At 40.2% G+C, this 21,416-nt stretch overlaps 2 protein-coding genes across 2 annotated transcripts in view; one reads left to right on the top strand and one right to left on the bottom strand.

The window, feature by feature from the left end:
* Positions 1-9,256: 9,256 nt before the first annotated feature.
* On the bottom strand, positions 9,257-13,564 carry LOC139130730 (uncharacterized). Its single transcript, XM_070696510.1, has 2 exons — positions 12,182-13,564; positions 9,257-10,509 (listed from the first exon to the last, which is right to left on the bottom strand). The coding sequence occupies exon 1, from the start codon at positions 13,306-13,308 to the stop codon at positions 12,208-12,210; it is 1,101 nt and encodes a 366-aa protein (XP_070552611.1). The 5' UTR covers positions 13,309-13,564; the 3' UTR covers positions 9,257-10,509; positions 12,182-12,207.
* A 2,199-nt stretch (positions 13,565-15,763) lies between these two features.
* Positions 15,764-21,416, top strand: part of LOC139130573 (probable ATP-dependent RNA helicase DDX60) — a 125,490-nt gene continuing 119,837 nt past the window's right edge. Inside the window, exon 1 of the mRNA XM_070696321.1 lies at positions 15,764-15,773. Within this exon, the coding sequence (XP_070552422.1) occupies positions 15,764-15,773 (10 nt within the window). The remainder of the gene's footprint in view (positions 15,774-21,416) is intronic.

Below are 21,416 nucleotides of genomic sequence, written 5' to 3'. Positions count from 1 at the left end.
TTAATGCTATTCACATTAACTTGCAATTTGTCGCAGATGATTCCTGAGCTTTAACACCAAATGAAGCAAAAAGATTATGATTGTAAGTAAATTAGTGCCTAACAAAAAAATAATTCTAATATGAAAAAATTAAGTTAAAAGCAAGCAAAAGTAAAATTAAAAAGAAAGTGAAAGGAAATGAAGTGCATTATTACAAATATGATCTATAGCTGCCATTGGTTTCCATAGAGTGAAACTCAGAGAAATGGGTAGCCTTAGAACTTCTATAAATACGGTTGCAATCAAAGAAGGCAAAAAATAACATGAGATTTACGTAATTCATTTTGGCGATGGCCACAAATACCAATCGCCCAGAGCTATAGCATACCAACATAGTATGCGGCGAATGAATGAAAATGCCAATAAATGCAGACTGAGCCCTTAGTGCAGTGGAGTTTGGATGTCGTGAGAAGAGACTGTTACAGTTACAATATGCTGAATATGTCTTGCCACTGACTTACAGTTACAATATGCTGAATATGTCTTGCCACTGACTTACTGACTGTTTGACTGACTGACTAAGTGTCCGTTCCCTCCGACTACCACTCTGATACATAACAGAATGCTCGTATACGGTTTCTTAAATAATCACAATCACCATATTTACCTGAGAACAAGAAAAATAGACATTAACTGTCAGATTTCAATACCAAGCCGAAGGAAGAAACAGCAGTGTTCAGGTGGAGTTACGGCTGGCGATTACTCAGCTGTTTCAGTTCAGTTCAGATACACACTCATTCCTTGTTGTGTATGCCAGAAAATATTAAATTCGTTCGCATGCATCGCCGCTTCTGGTGTTTGTTGATTTTGATTCTCTTGTATAGATGTCAAAAAATACCCACCAATACTTAAATATTGAAATTCCTCTTTACTAGGTTTTAATTAGTTGTCATTAAGGAATTAAAAGAGCCCTCTGCTTCAACTTTGAATGTGAAATTACAGCGCAATGGTCGTCGCGCTGCGCATGCTCCTGAGGCCCCCCCGCCCTTGTTGACAACATATCCGAGAATGCCGCATGAGGTTACGGGTTTATTATTATGTTTGCGATATTGCCACTGATATGGCGGCTGATTTGTCACAAGGATACCAACTTACCAAATCTAACACGCAATAAAAGGCCAATTAATCTAAGTTAAATATCTGCTGAATATTGAACAGTAATTACACGCTGGATTGAGATCACATTCGATCATGATTTTCTTGAATCAGTTGAATGGGGCTCGGTCGAGCCATGGAGCTAAACACTTAGGGGAACACCATTTGATTTCGGGGGGGGTATGGAGGATTTTGAGAAAAAAAAAATTGTCGCCAGGTGAGATAGAAGAAAAAAAAATTGATCCTGCCATGGCCTGAGAAAAAAAAATTGTCATAACAGACAGAAGTGAAAAAAAAAATTGTCACAATGCACCAGAAATTAGCAAAATTTGGAAACCCTATTCTCATGTATTCTTTGCCGGCGCGCCGCCATAGGCGGCGCAAATGTTTTTACCACAAGCAATTCTTATGTTTTTTCCCAGCACTTATGATATAAGCATGCACTACATAGGTCTACTTACACCTCAGTGCACTCAATGTTTTCCTTCCCTTTCCTGACCCAAGAAATCATATTTCAGGATTTCTGTTGCAATATCTCGATGGCATAGGCACTATCTAAAGGGGACTTTTTGACTTCTGTAAATTGTGAAAATTTTAAAACACAAGACAGGAGTCAATAAACTAGTGTTAAAATCAATATAGTATTCTCTCAATATAAATATATTAGGAAGATGTACAAGTTGACAATGAAAAATTGAGGAACAACAAATGTAATGAAATACAAGGGAGAGGGTCACTAAAAACATTGAAAACTTCAGGGGGCGTTACTCAAAATGTGGAGAGGAAGAAGGGGGACGGGTTACTCAATTTATACCACTCATGGTCATGTGACACATTGTTCTCACCGTACGTTTATTATCGCAACACCAATTGTTCTTATGCAAATAAGTAAACCACTACGGTTCATTGATATGGAAATTAGTAAACCTTACAGTTTAATGAATAGACTTCATTATCATATGAATACAGACGTAAGGTTTACTACTTTCCATATCAATGTACGCGTAAAGGTTTACTAATCTACAAACAAACGAAAATCAAACATCTGGCAGATTGTACACATGGCAACTTTTAATGAACTAGGGAAATTACATTTCAATGACAACTTATCACCGTGTTGATTTTGAATGAAAATATGGCCTGATGAACTTGTGTACGAGATTATTAAACGTAGTCGTATCTGACAAGCGGCACGGAGAATGGTACACTTCAACTTTTACATCAACTTTTGTCACAGGTTGTGGGGATTGTAAAGCGTTAGAAACGGTTTTCTGCAGGAAATTGCTGATACGCAGTGTACGTACGAAATTCTTCATCAGGACGATGACCAGTGCATTCTTTAAATAGTTGTTCATCGAAGCCCTTATTCATACAAAGAAGTTGCTGCAGCAACCTGAATTTAATGAAAATAATCAATAATTGAAAAATATTGCCGTCGACAAGGAATGATATTTGAGCGGAAAGTAATGGAATCCCACACTTGAAACTCCATTCAAATGACAATACTCAGCGGGCGGGGTAGACCTACTTCATCGAACGTTTCAAATATTATCATGTCATATTAAACTGGCCTTTCAAAAACACGACGGAAGAAACAATAACGAGAACGGTCACGCCGGGAAAATGTAAGAAAATAATTGATACTAACCTGCCCGAATGGCCGGTATGATATCCAGATATTCCACACATTCACGAATGAATATTTCGCTGCTTTTAACTGGACTTGTTTTAAGTTTCTCGCTTCGGGTACGTCCCCATGCATCCGACACTGACACGCCTGATCCGGTAGATTTGCGTCTATTTTGAAGTACGCGAGATCCTTGTATTTCAGTCAATTGTACACTGTTCACGGCAGCAGGAAATCTTTCATTTTCATGTTTGCCGTTAGGTAAAATCCTCTCTGTCATCCAGTGGTAGAGCGTTATCAAACTGCGAGCAAAACCGTGCCACTTCGCTTGATTACATTGTGTCGGAGATATACAAGTATAGGTCCATACTGGTGGCGTGGCCGATGCACAATGACATGCATATGCATCATACCACGTGGCAAATTGATATGCACCTGGATCAGTGCAGTCACTTTGTTAGCCAATGAGAAAGCTGTATTAAACTATCTATTGTGTCAGAATCTGAATCCCTAATGACACCAGGTGTTTTAAGGCGCAATGCAAAATGATCATTCTGATAGCACCGCACAACTAGGTCATAATATTTCTCAAATTTCCTCTTTTTTCGTAGTATAAGTAGGTAATTGTACAGGTTCTCGTGTGTTTACAATTCTAAACCTCACGGCTTTAGCTGGCAAGTTGTAAACCGCACGAGGCCGAACCGTACAATTACCTATACTTATTTTGGCGAAATAAATTGAAACACATCTCAGATTGCACCATTGCACATATCCATTTCTCAAAATTTTCAATGCGAGAGGGGGGCACCCCCTCTCGTGCTCTCCCCCCTTGGCTCTTCTAACAGTGTTACTGGTAAAAGACAAATTTAAAATACCTATCGGATTGCACTACACTGCACCGTGGCGCACATCAATTTCTCAAAATTTTCACAGGATCTAGGACAAAACTGAACTGTTGTGAATTCATCCTTTATTATCACAGAAACATGTTTTCATTTACCTCAGTTCAATGACCATTTTGACAGTTAAACATACCATATTCATGCTTTTCATTAGAAGCTGGCAGCTGGAGAAATGACACAAGAAGGTCACAAGTTTTCCGTTCCTGTATATTTATTTATCTTAAGTCTCTGGCAAACAGAACTGTTTTTCACAAATTGTATTGTCATTGTTTGGTTGTGAATATTGTGACACAAACACTGATCATGCATAAAATGTAAAAAATATTGCAGTGTTCAATGTATTTTCAAACAGTTTTACCAAATGCAAAATAACCTGAAACTCCTCTCAGATTGCACCATTAAACACATCAATTTCCCAAAATTTCCAATACGAGAGGGGGAAACCCCCTCTCGTGCTCTCCCCCTTGGGGTGTTCTAACAGTTTCACTTAGTAAAAAAATTAAAAAACACCTCTCAGATCGCACCAGACTGCACCATTGCACACATCAATATCTTAAACTTTGCATGCAAGATAGGGGAAAGCCCCTGTGACACTTTCCCCCTAAGCTTCTCACGTGTTCTCTCCCTATACTTTAAAATTCTGCCCGGTCAGATATCCTAGTGAAAACCTTGTCATAATACCCATCCAAATTAAACAATATACTATATGGTTAGATACTGCGTGAGCTTCTATATCTTTATTTTATTGTGACTTGCAATTTCATTTTGATGGGTTCACCTTTTTTGAACCATCATGAGATAACTGATGACAGTCTAGCAGAGTACATCAGGATTTGAAAGGTCTTTACTGTTAAATTGCTGTATTTTGTAAATTTTACAAATACATGTATTTGTATTTAACTTTTCTAAGTGGAGGGGATCAGTCAAAATTTCAGAGTTAGAGAGGGGAGTTACTCAAATTCATCATGGTTGACGGGGGGGGGGGTGTCACTGAAATTTCTGAGTTTCAGGCGTAAATAATGACGGCTCCCTTATATACAACGCATCACAAACTTGATGACAAAGAAAAAAAAATTGCATTGCTACTCCATTTGAAAAAAAAAATTGATGCAGCTCTGACAGTAGAAAAAAAAATTGCTGTCACTGTGACAGGAAAAAAAATTTGCTCCCATACCCATTTCCTCCATACCCCCCCCCCCAAAAAAAAAATCAAATGGTTCTCCCCTTACCAGTACGCGTGTATATGTCAACAGACTATCAATGACCGGGCTCTGGTCTACGACATCGCTAGCAAGGACGAGAACTTTCATTTCAAGAGGCCCAACAGGAGTAAAATTGACAAAAACGCAAGCTACAGAAATCTACAGCTCGCAGAGCAATGCCCGCTGCAGCAAGAAGCATCTGTTCCGTGGTCTGCATGAACGTCAGTGTCAAGAGAACCGGGTATATGGCGCGCTACACACGGCTGTGCAGAATCCAACTCCACTACGAAGTTTACCCTGTTGGGGGTGCAAACGAGAATTCCGAGTACAGGTATCAAGTCAAGCTCGCGAAGGACCTTTCATAGATCTTCTTGTTAGGCTGCGTTCACAAAAAACGGTTAGGGGGGGGGGGCTGGAGGAATTCAGGGGGGATTCGAAAATTTTGGGGGTAGTGGAGGGGGGGGACTTGAAAATTTTGCTCTACCTGTAGGGGGGGGGACTTTTTGGGTCCCTTTTGAGTTTTACATTTTCCAATTCCAAGTTTTTGTAGGTTATTCAATGAAAAATGAATACCATTTTTATGTCATCAAAATGTTGTAATGTTAGTAATATTTAACAAAATCTAGAACCATTTTGTCACATTTCATGACTTTTATCTCGAAAAAATCTAAACGTGTGATTTGTCGTTAAAAAACAAACTTGAGCCTTGTAACAGGGCAGAAGCTGCAACTGTTAATGATTACTGCAGCAATATTTCTATGCAATATAACAACTACAGTTTCTTGCTGTCTCCCTACAGCATCTCAAACACACAATATTTAGTTTGTCGACAAAGCCTGTATATATAAATATAAATATGTATTTGGTGATAAGTTAATTGGATTCCAGACTGACAGTCAGTTGTCAGTGATACAAATGCATGGTACACATACATAGGCTGTGATAGCGAGCTGAATACTGGACAATTCAACATGCTGTAGGGAGTAGAACAAGAACGCAGTTGTAAAACTGAACAAAAATATTGCCAACATTATCAAAGTTAATACAGCTACTGCCTACGGGTAGTGTCACTATCAGATACTACCCTGCTACTGCAGTGTCACTGTCACTGCATACCTGAACAGTGACAGAGACAGCTCTGACTCTGATGTACATGGTAGTTGAAGAAAAATAATCGCAATCATACCAATCCATAATCCAATGACAGTAGGTCGGAGTTTTGGTCAAATGACACTCATGATCATGACAGTGAAACTCACTTGTACACAAGATCAGGCCAGAGAGCAACACATGGAAGAAAACATAGAAATGTTTGAATTCTGGCATATGAGAATAATCAAATATTAAAGAAAAAAGATGGGGTCACCATGCTTGATTTGCTAAATTTTCACACTCTTATTATAAAATGATACAGAAGTAAAACTTTGAATAGTAAAGACTAAAACAAAAAATATATGACCAAATGGAATATTATTTAATTTTTAACCAAATTTGCAATTATCACACCCAAAATTTCAGAGATTAAAATATTTATTTGATGGAATATTTTAATCTTCCGGTATTGTCAATTTTGAGTAGTATCTAATTCATATAGGTCTTGTAGTTTTGTAACAATTTTTTGGTAGGTCACTGTGCAATACGGTAATTAGCCAGAATTCACAATTTTCCTACTCTCTCATGATTGCATTTTGTGTGCTCTTCAACAGGAGCAATTGACCTGGCCAGAGTTGGGTTAACTCAAGTTGGCTTTTAGACCAATAAATCTAAAAAATTCACTGATGCATTTAAAGAACTTGCCTTGGGAATATGACTATACAAAGTGCTAATACAGGTAGTGTTGAACACCTGTGAGCAGAACGGCGCAATACATGTTATTTTTTCTGCGCTCACATCCTTTACAAATATGCGGGCCTGTGATAGTTGGGGGGGGGACTTGAAAAATTTTGACCATATAGAGGGGGGGCATTTGAAAATTTTTTAGGGTACTTAGGGGGGGGGATGTGAAAAAAAATAAGATTTCAATCGAGATTCCTCCAGCCCCCCCTAATCGTTATTTGTGAACGCAGCCTTATGTGGGGGTTATCTCGTTTGAAAGAAAATTCAGACCTACACGGCAATCAGGAGGTACAACAACGAAGTTTGCGTAGCACCGGTAGGCCTACACTAGCTAGCCGTTGGATCTCTGCCATGACCGTGCACAGGATCTCTCAAAACGTCCCTATGTGTAGCCGTGCAATTTTCCTGCCAAATGCCGCGAAAACCCGCTCGTTTTGTCTATTGTGTCCTGTCATTTGACTATTTCTTGCCACGTATTGACTTGAAGAAGTAAGAAATGGTGATCAACAGTGGGTCGTGGGCCAAGTCGACGTCGTCGTGGGGCCTGTACGTTGTGCAGCTGGTTGTGGGACCGGATTCTCTATATCCGCGGTGACCTTCTCCCTTATCGAAGCAACAGCATCTCCCGTGTCCTGCTCTGGCTTGCCGATCATGGTCTTGAGTGTAATTTTTGTGTTAGGCATTGTGCATGTTGCTGGTCTATATATATATATATATATATATATATATATATATATATATATATATATATATATATATATATATATAATGTTGATCATTTTAATGATGTATTTTTACTGTGCTGTACATAGCATTATGTACAACCAGCGTGACCGCGCGCGATCAAACCCATTTGTTCACTGTGACTGCATGCAGTAAACTCAGCGACATAATGTGCAGAGTGTCTCAATGTTCGTAGCCTTACATGAGTTTATAGGTAGAAATACACCACTGAAGTTCGTTTCCGATCTTAATATTTTACTATTGCATGATGTGGAGTCTTGCAAAGGCGTTAAGAAAGTGAGGGACCGCTCCCATCTCACTCCAATTGAAGTTGAGATTATGTTTACAAAAATTTATGTTTATCGACAGAAAAAATCGCGCACGCGCAGCGCGACGACCACTGCGCTTTAACTTTCAGTTTTAGCCACAAAAAGACTGAGCAGAATCAATGGCCAACACCGACGCTGAGCCAACACACTGCTCTTCCCAGACACTTAGCTCGTTGAGATTGTCTATTCGAATCTCTCCATTTATTAATAAAGTTGTCGTTTTCATGTTTGTATCATACATCCTTTCGAACTTGGTGAAACATAGTTTAAATTTCCCTGTTCCGTTTAGTGTATCCGAATGTCCCTTCATAGTCCACTTCTCGATCACTGCGCCAGTGGATGCGTTCACCCAGCATCTCGTTCATTCTCAATGTAGGTGTTCTTGAAATGATTTTTTACAGTTCTGAAAAAACAGGAAAATATTTATTGCAATACTATCAATGACGGTTCTAACGCCGTCGTTTCATATTACAAGGGGTTCAAATCATTTTTCTTCAGTTCGCCCATTAACGATACATCACTTTTTCTGTGTATATTTAGGAATTAACACAGCAAAGTTTGATCTGATTTGAAATCTTACAGTAACGAGAACGTGATACAACACATCTATCATAATCCCGTACAGAAGTCTAACTACATACCGTACGATAGTTAGGGGAGAAGACAAAAGTTCGACTTCAGATAAAAGATAGTCTATTACTTTTAGTTTATCGGTGGTGAAAATTTGACCCCGAAAAGCTTCTACCCGATCCGACAAGTCGATTTCATATATAACCGAAGGAATTTATAATGTTCAAAAATAAGAGAGAACTGCGCAATTTCGATCAGAAGTCGAAAGACTGACGGGGGTTTTCTTCAAATGCGCTTTTGACTTCCCGGACACAGTTTTCGTCTCAAACCGAGGACTGCTGACTTTGTCGCTGTCGGGCTCATGCTCAAATATTGTCGAATGCTTCATGACGGAAAGGTTGAATTAAAAATTGTGACTGCTGTTCAGCACTTGAATATCAGCAAATTATCAGGGGATTTTATCTCATCCCTAGATACTGGCCATCCACACTATCTGTAGAGAACAAAGTACTCTCAAGGACCGGACTATTTTCAAGGTGATAGCTGTGACTCACTCACAAAATTGGAAAATTAAACAAGACTAAAAGTTGAAGTTTGATTCCAATTCTATGTAGTCATCATGAAGCGTAGGGATCACATGAGATGTAGGCTGCGCACGCACGTCATATATACAAATCAGGCTTGAACGCACCGAATGTGCACATCCATGCGTTGAGCCTTATCAAACCTGGATTGTTCCAACACCATAAGGCGCTATTTGTTGTATAGAAACCACTAATATCTTCAGTAAGTAACCTTCCCACTAGGGCGGGACACTGGGAGGGCATGTGATCCCTACGCTTCATGATGACTACATAGAATTGGAATCAAACTTCAACTTTTAGTCTTGTTTAATTTTCCAATTCTATTACGTCATCATTCCGCTTGGTATCACATGAGACTTAAAAGCAATGTGCACATAAGGTTGCTCTGCATAACTCCAATTTATTACAAAATAAATATTGTATACTTAAGTCAACACAGCTGAAGCAAATACATTATTTTCCACAATAGGCTTGTCATAAAACTTAGAAAATGTACAGGTCGATGACCAGCCCGCTGTAGCCATAATATGATCAATGGGCACAAAACTGAGTTTTGCCTTAGAAACAGCTGCCACACGCACACTGTGAGGTTTAAACCTATTAATGTCAATTCCTGCCCTGACCATAACGTCTCTAATCCATCGACTGATAGTGGATCTGGCCACAGCCTTATGTGGCTTCCTATAACTAATAAATAGCTGTGTTACTGTCTCCCTAATATCTTTGGAGCGTAATAAGTACTCAGTCAACGCTGTGCACACACACAACCTCCTATCCGGAGGATATTGTTTCAAATGAATAAGAGGGGGTGAATACCCTGGTCTGCTTTGTTTCACAAGTTCATGGATCACAAATTTATCCGAAGTAGCACCTCGATCCAAGTATCGTATATCCAGAAGATGCAAAGATTGCCCCCTAGCTGCAGTGACTAGCGCAATCAGCATAACTAGTTTCAATGTTAGCATTTTCAAAGTAAGCTCTTTCACTGGAGGTAGGCTTTTTAAATACACAAGTACCTTTGAAACATCCCAGATTTCTTTATATCGAGGTAGGGTAGGTCTCATATTAAACACACCCCTCATGAACCTAACAACCAATGGGTGAGTACGAACAGTAACAAAGTTTCTCGTAAAACAAATTGCATGATAGTGCTGACCTTGCTGTATTTAAGGCACTATAGCCCAGTCCTGACTCAAAAAGACTTGTCATAAAGTCCAGCACAGTTTTTATATTCGCCTGAAATGGATCTCTCTTGACCTGACTACAAAACTGTATCCACTTCCTGGCATATGTGGAGTATTGTTTCTTTGTACCTGATCTCCAAGACTGCAACATGATATTGACTGTTGCTGGAGAAAGTCCATGTTTTTGGAGTGACATCCTGATAGTTTGCATGCCATCAGAGACATTGTCCTCCATAATGGGTGTGGTTCCTTCCTGTTCGGAATCAGAAGCAAGTTTTCCTTCCGTGGAAGTTCCAGAGGTATAGCAACTATCATCTTCAGAAGTTGTGAAAACCATGGCTGTGTTGGCCATATCGGTGCAACAATAATCCCGTCTGCTTTGTCCTCCCTCACTTTCTGAAGGCATCTTCCAATTAAGCTAAAAGGAGGGAAAGCATAGAAATATTTACTTCCCAAGTCAAAAGTAAATGCATCAACATATTGAGCATCAGGATCTGGCCTCCATGAAGCAAATTTCTCCAACTGAGTGTTAAGTCGGGATGCAAACAAATCAATCTCTGGCCAGCCAAACTGTTTTACTATTAACCTGAACATTAAGGTGTCTAATTTCCATTCCGTTTCATCATGAAACTGTCTTGATTCATGATCAGCTTCCAAATTACATACACCTGGAACATGTGCAGCAGTTAACCAGATATTTCTGTCTCTACTCCAGAGCCATAAAGATCTCGTAATGTCATTACATTGCCATGATTTGATGCCTCCCATGTGATTAATGTATGCAACTGCTGTCGTATTATCTAGCATTAATTTGACATGTATATCTGTCAAAGATGCACAAAAAGATTTTAATGCATAGAAAGCTGCTAACAATTCCAGGTAATTAATATGATATAGGGCTTCCTGTCCAGTCAACGCCCACCTGTTTTATTGTTTCCAAAAGCTGCTCCCCAGCCCAAACTGGAAGCATCTGAATATATTTGCATATCTGGATTCCCCTTGCAAATGTGTCTCACCTGAAATGGTAGGTTGTCACACCACCACCTTAAATCAGTTTTCATATCTGCTGAAATTTGCATAGTTGCATCAAAATTTCCCTTGTGTTCTTTTAAGGCCTTTACTTTTTCCATCTCCAAACACTTAATGTACAGTGGTGCATAATCCACACCTGGAATGGATGCCACCATAAGACCAATGACATGTGCCATAGTGCGAATCGAAACCTGATCTTTATTAATTAACTTAGTGCATTCAGACTGAAGTCTGTCAATCTTTTGTTTTGTCAATTTGACAGTCATAGTTACAGAATCAATAAGAAATCCCAGAAATACAATCTGTTGTTTTGGGACAGTTTCAGACTTTACCGGATGTGGTAAAAACCCCAGCCGGGTAACCAGCTTCAAAGTATCATTTACATTATATTCACATTCTTCTACAGTATCCCCAATTAATAAAGAGTCATCAATATAAGCCGTGTTAACATGGCCTAATGCTCTTAATGTGGAAAAGACAGGTTTTAATAATTTTGTAAACAATCTTGTTGCACATGCCAGCCCATTTGGCATACATGTATATTGATAAATGGCACCTTGCCATTCAAACTTAAGGTATTTCTGATGTACCTCTGCAATGGGCACTGAATAGTAAGCATCACGCAGATCAATTGAAGCCATGTAACAACCCTGTGTTATTAATTTCAAAGCAGACTCCAGAGTATCCATCTTGAAATGATGATACTCCACATATTCATTCAATTTCTTTAGATTCAAAATCATTCTGAAACTACCATCTGGTTTAGGACGTAAAAAGATGTTTGAAATAAACTCCCCATCACAATGCACTGAGGGTTTAATCACTTGTTTACACAATAATTTCTCTATTTCACCATTGATAACGGCCACCTGATCTTTGCTACAGGGATAACTTTTTGGCACATCACATTTTAACTGCATAGGCATGCTAACAAAACAAATATGTGCATGCATAACCAAATCCAGTATATTAGGATCATTTGTAACCGTTTTCCAATTATGAGCAAATAATTTCAATCTACCAGCCTGAAAGGGCTGTTCAGTAATTATGTTGCTTACCTGAGTACTACTCTGAGTACCTGGTTTTACTTCGACTGCAGCTTCGCAGTCTGGCTTCCGTAGTTTTTTGAAGCTCCTTTATATGGTGCCTGACGCTGGTATACACCACGTCCTCGTCCACCTCTGCCTCCCCTAAAACGAAGTCCTCTGTATCTGGAACCTCTGCCATATGAAGCTCCACGGTAAGTACTGATCCTACTGCCAGCCTTGTTTACTTCCTGGATATCCTTCACCCGCTTTGTAACGTCATCGCCAAATAAATCGCCAGTAAATGGCACAGACGACGAGCACAAATGTCCATAGTCATGTTTTAAATCATTTCTCATCGCATCTCGTCTGCGCATATTTAACAAATAATTAGTTTGCCCCAGCAAAGCTAATGCATCAGTACCAAGATCCAACATTTTCTGACTTTGCTCCGTATTTGACTGTTTCGCCAACAAGTCAACCATCTTTACTAGAATAGCAGACCCTTTAACTAGAGCTGCCTGAACTGTTTGAAACTTCGAGTCCATCGACCGAGTATCAGCACGTATGATGTCCCATACCAACTGATTAACCCGCACTTTCATCAGGCCTTCACAGTTATCCGGTCGATTATGTTTCTTAAGCAGCTCCTCCATTTTCTCGTCTGAAATGCCTTGACGAAACAATCCATTAATAATTTCTGCTAGGCTAGCATCAACTGCCTCGTCACACTTCTCCTTGACAATAAACTTGTCGGAAAAGTCTTTAAATAGCCCAGGATCAGTAGATTTATCACCTCCAGAGCTCGTGCCTGCACCTGTGTCATTTAAATTTGACTCGGAGGCATCTGAAGTCTTTTGTTTCTTGGCAGGACTTTCAACCTGCTGCGAATTATCTCCTTCCTCAACATATTCAAATGCTTCTTGCATATTATCCACACGCTCACAAAGAGCAGTAATCTTACTGTCCTGCAAAGTTTGGTTGCGGGAAATATTTTGTAACATCTCCAAAATGGCTGCCGTACCTCCGTCAGCTGTTTTTGGCTTCTGCATTTTTCCTTTCGCTTTACCAGCAGAAACCACTGGAATTATATCCGTCCCGCTACTAGTCTGACTAGTGCTAGCGATATCCGCCACACTTTTATCCTCCTTTGCTGCCATCGTAACTAAAAATAAGAGAACGACCACGTCGTTCTAGTTCTTGTGACGTCAAAATAAAAAAGTCGTGAAGCAACGGCGTTACTCCAGTCGGTCACACACCAAACTCCGCTACCACTAGTATCAGTGAAAATTCTATGAAGCAACCACGTTGCTTCAGTTAGTAAACCGAGCCACGCTACGGTTACAAAGTAGTCTATCAACGTACGACGTGCCGAGAGTAAGACAAAGAAGTCAACGCATACGCGTTGCGTAATAATAAAACCTCGCTGAACGTTCACAGCACACTGATTTGTATATATGACGTGCGTGCGCAGCCTACATCTCATGTGATACCAAGCGGAATGATGACGTAATAGAATTTAAACTGGTGTGCCATTAGCTCACTAGCTCATTAGCTCTGTGAGATACACTATAAGTATTGCTTTCCGACTGCGCTGGCCCGGCCTAACGCACTCTAATGCATGCGATGGCCCAGCATTAGGCCGGCGTTATCGCCTAATGCACACGAATAACAGGACCGGGCGATTTCAAAGACAGGACAATGAACTCATTGACGCAATCTGCTATCATATTCAGAGTTGCAATAGTCTTGCATGAATTCTTGGGATGACTCAAAACTTGATACAAACGCTATAAAAATTAGTAACCACGTGTTGCATTTCCATTGTAAAGTTTTACCATTCTCGCGAGCCAGAGCAATAATTTCCTCTCCGCTGACCTACGCAAAAATCAAGTTTTGGACTTTGTGTCGTATCAGCCTGTGCAAATACACGTAGATAGTTCATAATGCTCTTGAGATAGTTGCCCAAGATTTATTTAATATTCCTAAGGAGTTAGCATATTCCAAAGGTGTGTAATGCATTTATCAACAAGGTTTTAAATATGGCATTGTCGTTCTTTAAGAAACGTGGTGTATTGAAGAACAGATTTTACAAAAGACTGGCGATAAAGCAAAACTGATCAACTATGACCTCCATGGATCGACGCATGCAGCTGATTTAGTTGTTACGGAAACGCGAATTTAATTTGCGGACGAGTTTGAGTGCCGACGAGAAGAGTTTAATAACTTAGGTTCCTGAATTCACAGTTAAAAATGGTCAAATTTTAGGGAGATCATGCGCATTTAAAGCCCCAGTATTTGTAACTTTTAACCTTTTTTATGTTCGAAATTACATATTATTCTCTTACATCCATCGTGAAATGTTGTTCAGTCAAGAAATAAGCCAAATTTGTGCTCCTGTAGTGACATACAAACGCTAAATATTGCCCGATCGAGTTGGATTGCCGCGCGGGTTTGTTGACAATTTGTAGGCTGTGCACGTGATCGAGAACGCCGATACTGATGACATCATCGAGCCTGCAACATTCTTGGGGCCTTGCCATGCCATGCCACGCCACACTGCCTGGGTAATAGCCCATGGTCGCCGGCTGAATGACCTGCGAATGGTTTTATTTTGTTCTTCTCCTTTCTAATACGCACTGCTACTGTGTTTCAGAGGATACAGAACTTTGGCAGAGGAGGCTGACATTCTATTCTGGTACAGTGTGCGTTATATACGGATTATTCAAACTACAGTCGGCAGTGCACCGATGCGCACCCTGCAGTTGCTCACTCAGAACTCCGGGTACCGATGTAAAATCAAGACGACACTATATACACTTGGCTCACTTCTTTAGGCAAACAGCTATCAAAATTGAGTAACTTGAAGTAATAAATTTCAGCTGATTGTCGCTTTAGCGGCAAGGTGATTGCGAAATCGAAGCAACATAGTTTGGCAATGTATGGTAGGCTGTCGAATGGAGTGAACGCGATGGCCTTTGGCAGCAAGTAAGGGAACCGTCAGTATTTACGACCTGGGGGTCATTCAAAAATTGAAAGTTATAAGGGGGTGCTCAAAATGTTTTTTCTTTGTCTTACTCTATCCTCAATGACATAATGAGTGGTTGATTATATATATTTTACTCTGAAAAGAAAATAAATACTCTAACAGTACAAATAAATATCAACTAGATGAAGCAAGGCAAACAACTACACGTAGCTGCTACTACTAGCAATACTTATTATGAAAGAGAAGATAGTGACGATGAGAATGATATCGTTGTTCATGTACGCGATGGCACCAGCGACAGTAAAGATGAGGATCAACAGTGGTGATGATGATGTCACACAGTAGTTTTCTGCAGTCGTTACCAGGGTTGGAAGGAGAGGCTGGGTCATGGAGAAATGTTCTCGACAGATATCACTATAAGTGCACAGGATCTAGGACAAAACTGAACTGTTGTGAATTCATCCTTTATATTATCATAGAAATGTATATTTTATTTGACTTGAGTTCAACAACCATTTGGACATATAACCATACCATAATGACATGCTAGTACCCATCCAAATTTAACAATGCTATATGGTCGGAGACTGCTTATTAGGTGAGCTTTTATATCTACATATAGTTACATGGGCTCAGGTAAGCCAAACTTTCTGTTAGAGAGCCTGAGGGGGTTACTAAAAGTCATCATGGTTGGCTGGGGTGTGACTCAAAATTTCGGAGTTTCTAATGTAATTCCTCAGACCCCAGGCTGTAAATAATGACGACTCCCTAAACAGCTGTGTACGCCTGAGTCAGAACGATCGGGACCAGTATACGCACTGCTGTATCTCAGCGAAAATTTAGAAAAAAACGATGGAGCTACTGCTAAGAAATTTACAGACTTTTGGCTCTTGATGCATCAGTTACTGAGCTTTTACACTGGTAAAAAGGCATTCTGAATACAGCGGTAAATTTCCTCCCAAACGAGAAAGGATAACACGCGGGCATTCTGCAATGGACGCTGTCAATTTTACCTTGCTGCAGGCCCCACACCAATCTCGGCCCGGCCCCGCTGCACTTGTACAGTCTACTACCTCCATGTAATACAGCCTTTACAGGACTAGTAGTCGGCCAAACACACAAAAAGCAACGTCGCAGTGTAAAATGCGTAGGTCAGAACCGTTGATCATAAATTTTCAGAACCAGTGATGTTTAAAAGTTGTGTATTGATCAGTTCATTTAGGTTTATGTGAATGGCTTTCTCATCGAGCTGCGTCTATAATTGTCCCGGGCATTGTCCATGCAAATTTGGGGCCTGCCTTAGCTCCCTCCGATCGTCTGTAGACTAAAACCAAACTCACAGTCCTGAGCAAATTGTGAAAGTCAGATATATGTATCATGAAATTTATACAAAAATATATAAACAACAGAATCAAACCAGGAGGTTAGTTTGCTGTCGGGCCGGGTGCGCAGGGGACGACTTTGCAGTGAGGCCGGGATCTCTCTTGTGTTCGTCTTACAATGCCTGGCGCCCCATCGCATCGCAGCTAGCCGATAATTGTACTACTTTCCTTGTGAGCAGGTATGTAAGGGTGCCGGAAATCGACAAGTGCGGGGCCAAAGTGAGGGCCAGCACAATCAAAGTGCGAGCGAATGTGAGGGCTTGAAGTGAGGGCTCTCACAATCGAAGTGCGAGCAAATGTGAGGGCTTGAAGTGAGGGCTCTCACAATCAAAGTGAGAGCGTATTTGAGGGTTGAGACTTGCGAAATCAGCACTAAATTCACCTTGATCGAATGAAGACGGACTGTGATCAAAGTCACTGCTAAAAGCGCGATACGATCTCCACTTGAGTGTAAACGGCGCAGCCCTGTGTATGAGCATGCATGGAGCTACAGCATCGATCGAAGCTTCACGATATGAGCGAACGGCTAATAAAGTACATGACGTCCCTGACGGAAAAAACTGTCAAACACCGTAAAAATATGAATGAGGCATTTTGTAATCTTTACATCGTTGAGTTTCTTTAAGAATATAATGTCTGGCTGATTTTTAAAATCGGCGACTGACTGATCGAGCAGGGATCGCACATTCAAAGTGCTTGTCAAAGTGAAATCAAACGCTATATGTGCGACAGGCAGAAATATTAAAACATCAGTCATCGCCATGATTAGGTTATACACTGTCAGGACTGAAAAACACTTTCTTGTAAAGCTTTTAAACTTGAGATAAGCCCATCGGGGGATTATCGTTATTGAAATTAATGCCATGACAATGACACACGACTGATCACGTCGTTCAAAATCTCAAGTGTCTCTCGACACTCATGAAGGCGCGACTTTGCACAATTTTTAAATAACGGGTATTTATAATCTAGTATCGAAGTTTGACATATCGACAATTTTGGGACTATAGAATCGATACTAGAATCGAATGAACTGCGGTTGTCCCATGGGAAGCCGCGTCTGTGTAACCGCCGATGTTCACCGGCGTTTTTAGGGACTGTAATATCGATACTACACGATACCAGAATAAATTGCTTGGAGCCATGGCACGCCCGGTCTGTTAAATCGACGATATTTACCCGATATTTATCGGCGATTTGGGGATTCTAATATCGATATTAGACGATACTTGAATGACTTGCCCTGTGCCTCGGCACGACGGATCTGTGAAATCTCCGATATTTACCCTATATTTTTCGGCGATTTGGGGACTCTAATATTGTCGGGAATGGAAATCCGACAGAAATAATGCAAAACAGATAATATATTTCCTGTTTATTATCCAGGGTTCTGTACACATACTAATGACGATTTCACAGCGTCAGTTTATCTATTAGTTTATTCATAGACCCTCGAGGTTTTTCTCGAGAGTCTATGGTTTATTCGTTAGTTAAATGAAGCCATAACATGCAAATCTGACCTTTCCGTTGTTTTTTATTTTATGTCGACTTTGACATTAACTTTGGTCGTAGACCCTCGAGAAAAACTGTGATCTTCATCGTTACCAGAACATTCACCATGACTGGTATCAAAAAACCCTCAAAATTCTGTGTGTCATTACTCGGAACGTGCCTTGCAAGAGCAAAGTGTACATATTCAGAACGTCAGTTTGATCGTTATTGTTGTCGGGGACCGCTTGGCAAATAAACGTAATATATTCCAAGATAGATCGCACAAAAAAAAAACCAGCAGTTGCCTGTCCCGTTTTTCTCGAGGGTCTATGGTTTGGTGTATATATAAGCTTAGAAGTTGAACCACGGAATAAAATGTGTGTTGTAGCAGAATTACAGAACACATCGTGTCTGCTTGTCTGTCCATCAGTCACACCAAGACGAATTTCCCTTCGCCACAAATATCGATACTAAACGATACTAGAATGACTTGCCCTGTGCCTTACAGTTCTGGCCAAACCCGACTTCAAAGGACTGACTCTAGCTTCGATACTAGACGATACTGGATTCTGTCAAATCGCAAGTAAATATCGAATGTATCAGAGATTTCACCACCTCACACTTCTTGCCAAACCCGACTTCCAAGGACTGACTCTAGCTTCGATACTAGATGATACTAGATTTTGTCAAATCGCAAGTAAATAGATATCGGAGATTTCATCACCTTACAGTTCTGGTCAAACCCGACTTCCAAGGACTGACTCTAGCTTCGATACTAGACAATACTAGATTCTGTCAAATCGCAAGTAAATATCCGATACATATCTAAGATTTTACTACCTTACAGTTCTGGTCAAACCCGACTTCTGAGAAATGACTCTAGCTTCGATACTAGACGATACTAGATTTTGTCAAATCGCAAGTAAATATCCGATATATATCGGAGATTTCACCATCTTACAGTTCTGGCCAAACCCGACTTCCAAGGACTGACTCTAGCTTCGATACTAGACGATACTAGATTTTGTCAAATCGCAAGTAAATATCCGATATATATCGGAGATTTCACCACCTTACAGGTTTGCGTCAGGGTAGCGTCAGGGTTCAGGTGTCCGAATTTAACGTGTTCATCGGGTCGATGTCATATTCAAGCCAAATACCATGATGTAATATTTTTAGACTCATACTCTCGCCATTGCTGCATTGGTAAGGTTGAAAAAATACGCGGAGTCTTTGAGGTCGGCAGTATTGCTCTGTCTTATTTATTGTTGACAGTACAACCGGCTTAATTTTGAATGTCTGAAAATTTTCAACGGTGAGTTTTAGTTACACGTTCAGTATTTTACGCGTGCGCCCCTTCGGAAGCAAAAACTTCCGACTTTTATACAAGCTGATAACTTGCTCCAGACCATGACAATAATTAATTAAGTGTCTAGTTATGACGTTTGACCAATTTCAAGATTAAACTGCAATGATCATTTCGACCACACCGATATTGACACATGAGAGAGAGAGAGAGAGAGAGAGAGAGAGAGAGAGAGAGAGAGAGAGAGAGAGAGAGAGAGAGAGAGAGAGAGAGAGAGAGAGGAGAATGTTACGTATTTTACTGGGAAATAGCCACTGCGTTCAGTTGAAATATGTTTCAACACCACCTTTCTTACGATCGACTAAGTCTAGGTTGTTGTAAACGTAAATGCACAAAATGTCTTTGGCATCCTATATGCCTGTCACAGAGTTTATGTTTATCTCAAGGCTGATTCACGATGCATGCATAGGACGGTGATGCATATTCGTTTTACAGCAAGTGATTCGGTCGCGATGTGTTGCTCGCCGATAGATTGCTTGTTCTAATCATCAAGTCGTTGGCTTAAAAGTTTCAGAGCCAGAGACGGCACAATCATTTCCGCTACAGACAATCAACGTATGAATGTGATGCAATTCAGGTCGCAGAGCTTTCTGATTATATAGTATGAAACAAAGGAGACAGTCAAATTTCTATCTAATGACTGGTCAATCGCTGACTACACAGAGATAGCTATGATTTCTGTGACAATATAATTGACCATGGGATTGATTCAGTGAACAATATTCAAGGGCTCGTTGACCAAAATGGCATTCTTTATTGAGGTAAAATATCCATCATTGTTAACAAAATGTAAAGGTTACAAGCATTCATGACCCATGATATTCTGATGAAATTGATCTTTTGAAATGATTATCAAACTTTGTGTACAGAGAAAATAAAAAGCATACTGTCAGTACAAACGTAAAAAAGAATTTGTCATTTGCTGTTGTCTGATTTCTCAGTTTTAGTAGCTATTGAATTTTTTTTATCCTCAAAAAATCAATCATAGAGAACCAGACAAGTCTCCAAAAATACATTTTCCCATGATCTTACTTTATCTGGTGAACAACAAGCCACTCTAAAATTTCTTCAAAAAAGTTTCCTCTTTCTTCGAAAATTCTCCGGCAAAAACTCCGCATACGACGTCATGTCGGATCAGTATCAGAGTTCACGTGCCCAGGTCGTGAACTGGTTTAACTGAAGTCACATTTATCAGTCGCGCTATAGTCGTAAGCTTACAATGGTACCAGAAGAAGTATCGCTCGCTTGAGTTGCATGTATTTATAATAAAAAGGATATCTGTGATATTTGAAATGCAATGACTAACAAACACGGAAAGGTTAACGAAAAAGACGGAAGTGATGTAATGGGTCATGATCTGTACGCAGGTCATTGTGTACTCGTTCCGCGCTCAGCCGTTCAACTGTTCACAGAGCTGTGCCGCGCCGCGACCTTGTTCTGGAGATAGTAAGTTTTTATTCAACGTTGAAAACGACTTTGACTCTCATTTTTCGTATGTCTGAGCCCGAATTTGATCGGTTCAAGGCGCCCCTCACTTCAAGCCCTCACATTCGCTCGCACTTCGATTGTGAGAGCCCTCACTTCAAGCCCTCACATTTGCTCGCACTTCGATGTGAGAGCCCTCACTTCAAGCCCTCACATTCGCTCGCACTTTGATTGTGCTGGCCCTCACTTTGGCCCCGCACTTGTCGATTTCCGGCACCCTTACATACCTCTTGTGAGGATTAGATACCCGTTACGTTCGATATTATTTGGAAATACTTTTAAATTTAATAAGTAAGACTTTTGTACTGCATTCAAGATATAATTTTTCCTTTCTGAGCGTTTTCAATTATGCCGTACGGCAACGATATGCGCAGTTGATAGGCTGTGTTGCCTGCAGCGTAGCCTGGCCGTACACAAAACTTCGTTTGAGTAGCCGGAGCAGAATCAGTCCCGTCATTTATTTTCAACGAAATTTTCATTATACTCCATAATGAAAGAAACGACTAGTTCAATGATTACAATGGTGAAGCGTTGAATTTTAATTCATATATATGT

Source organism: Ptychodera flava, chromosome 4 (genome assembly GCF_041260155.1).
Source record: "Ptychodera flava strain L36383 chromosome 4, AS_Pfla_20210202, whole genome shotgun sequence".
In the NCBI taxonomy this organism is placed as follows: Eukaryota; Metazoa; Hemichordata; class Enteropneusta; family Ptychoderidae; genus Ptychodera; species Ptychodera flava.
The sequence above is the reverse complement of the archived record's forward strand: the minus strand, read 5'-3'. Positions and strand labels throughout refer to the sequence as shown.

Coding starts and splice junctions, on each gene's coding strand:
- LOC139130730 (XM_070696510.1), bottom strand. CDS start 13,308: ATGGCAGCAAAGGAGGATAAAAGTGTGGCGGATATCGCTAGCACTAGT.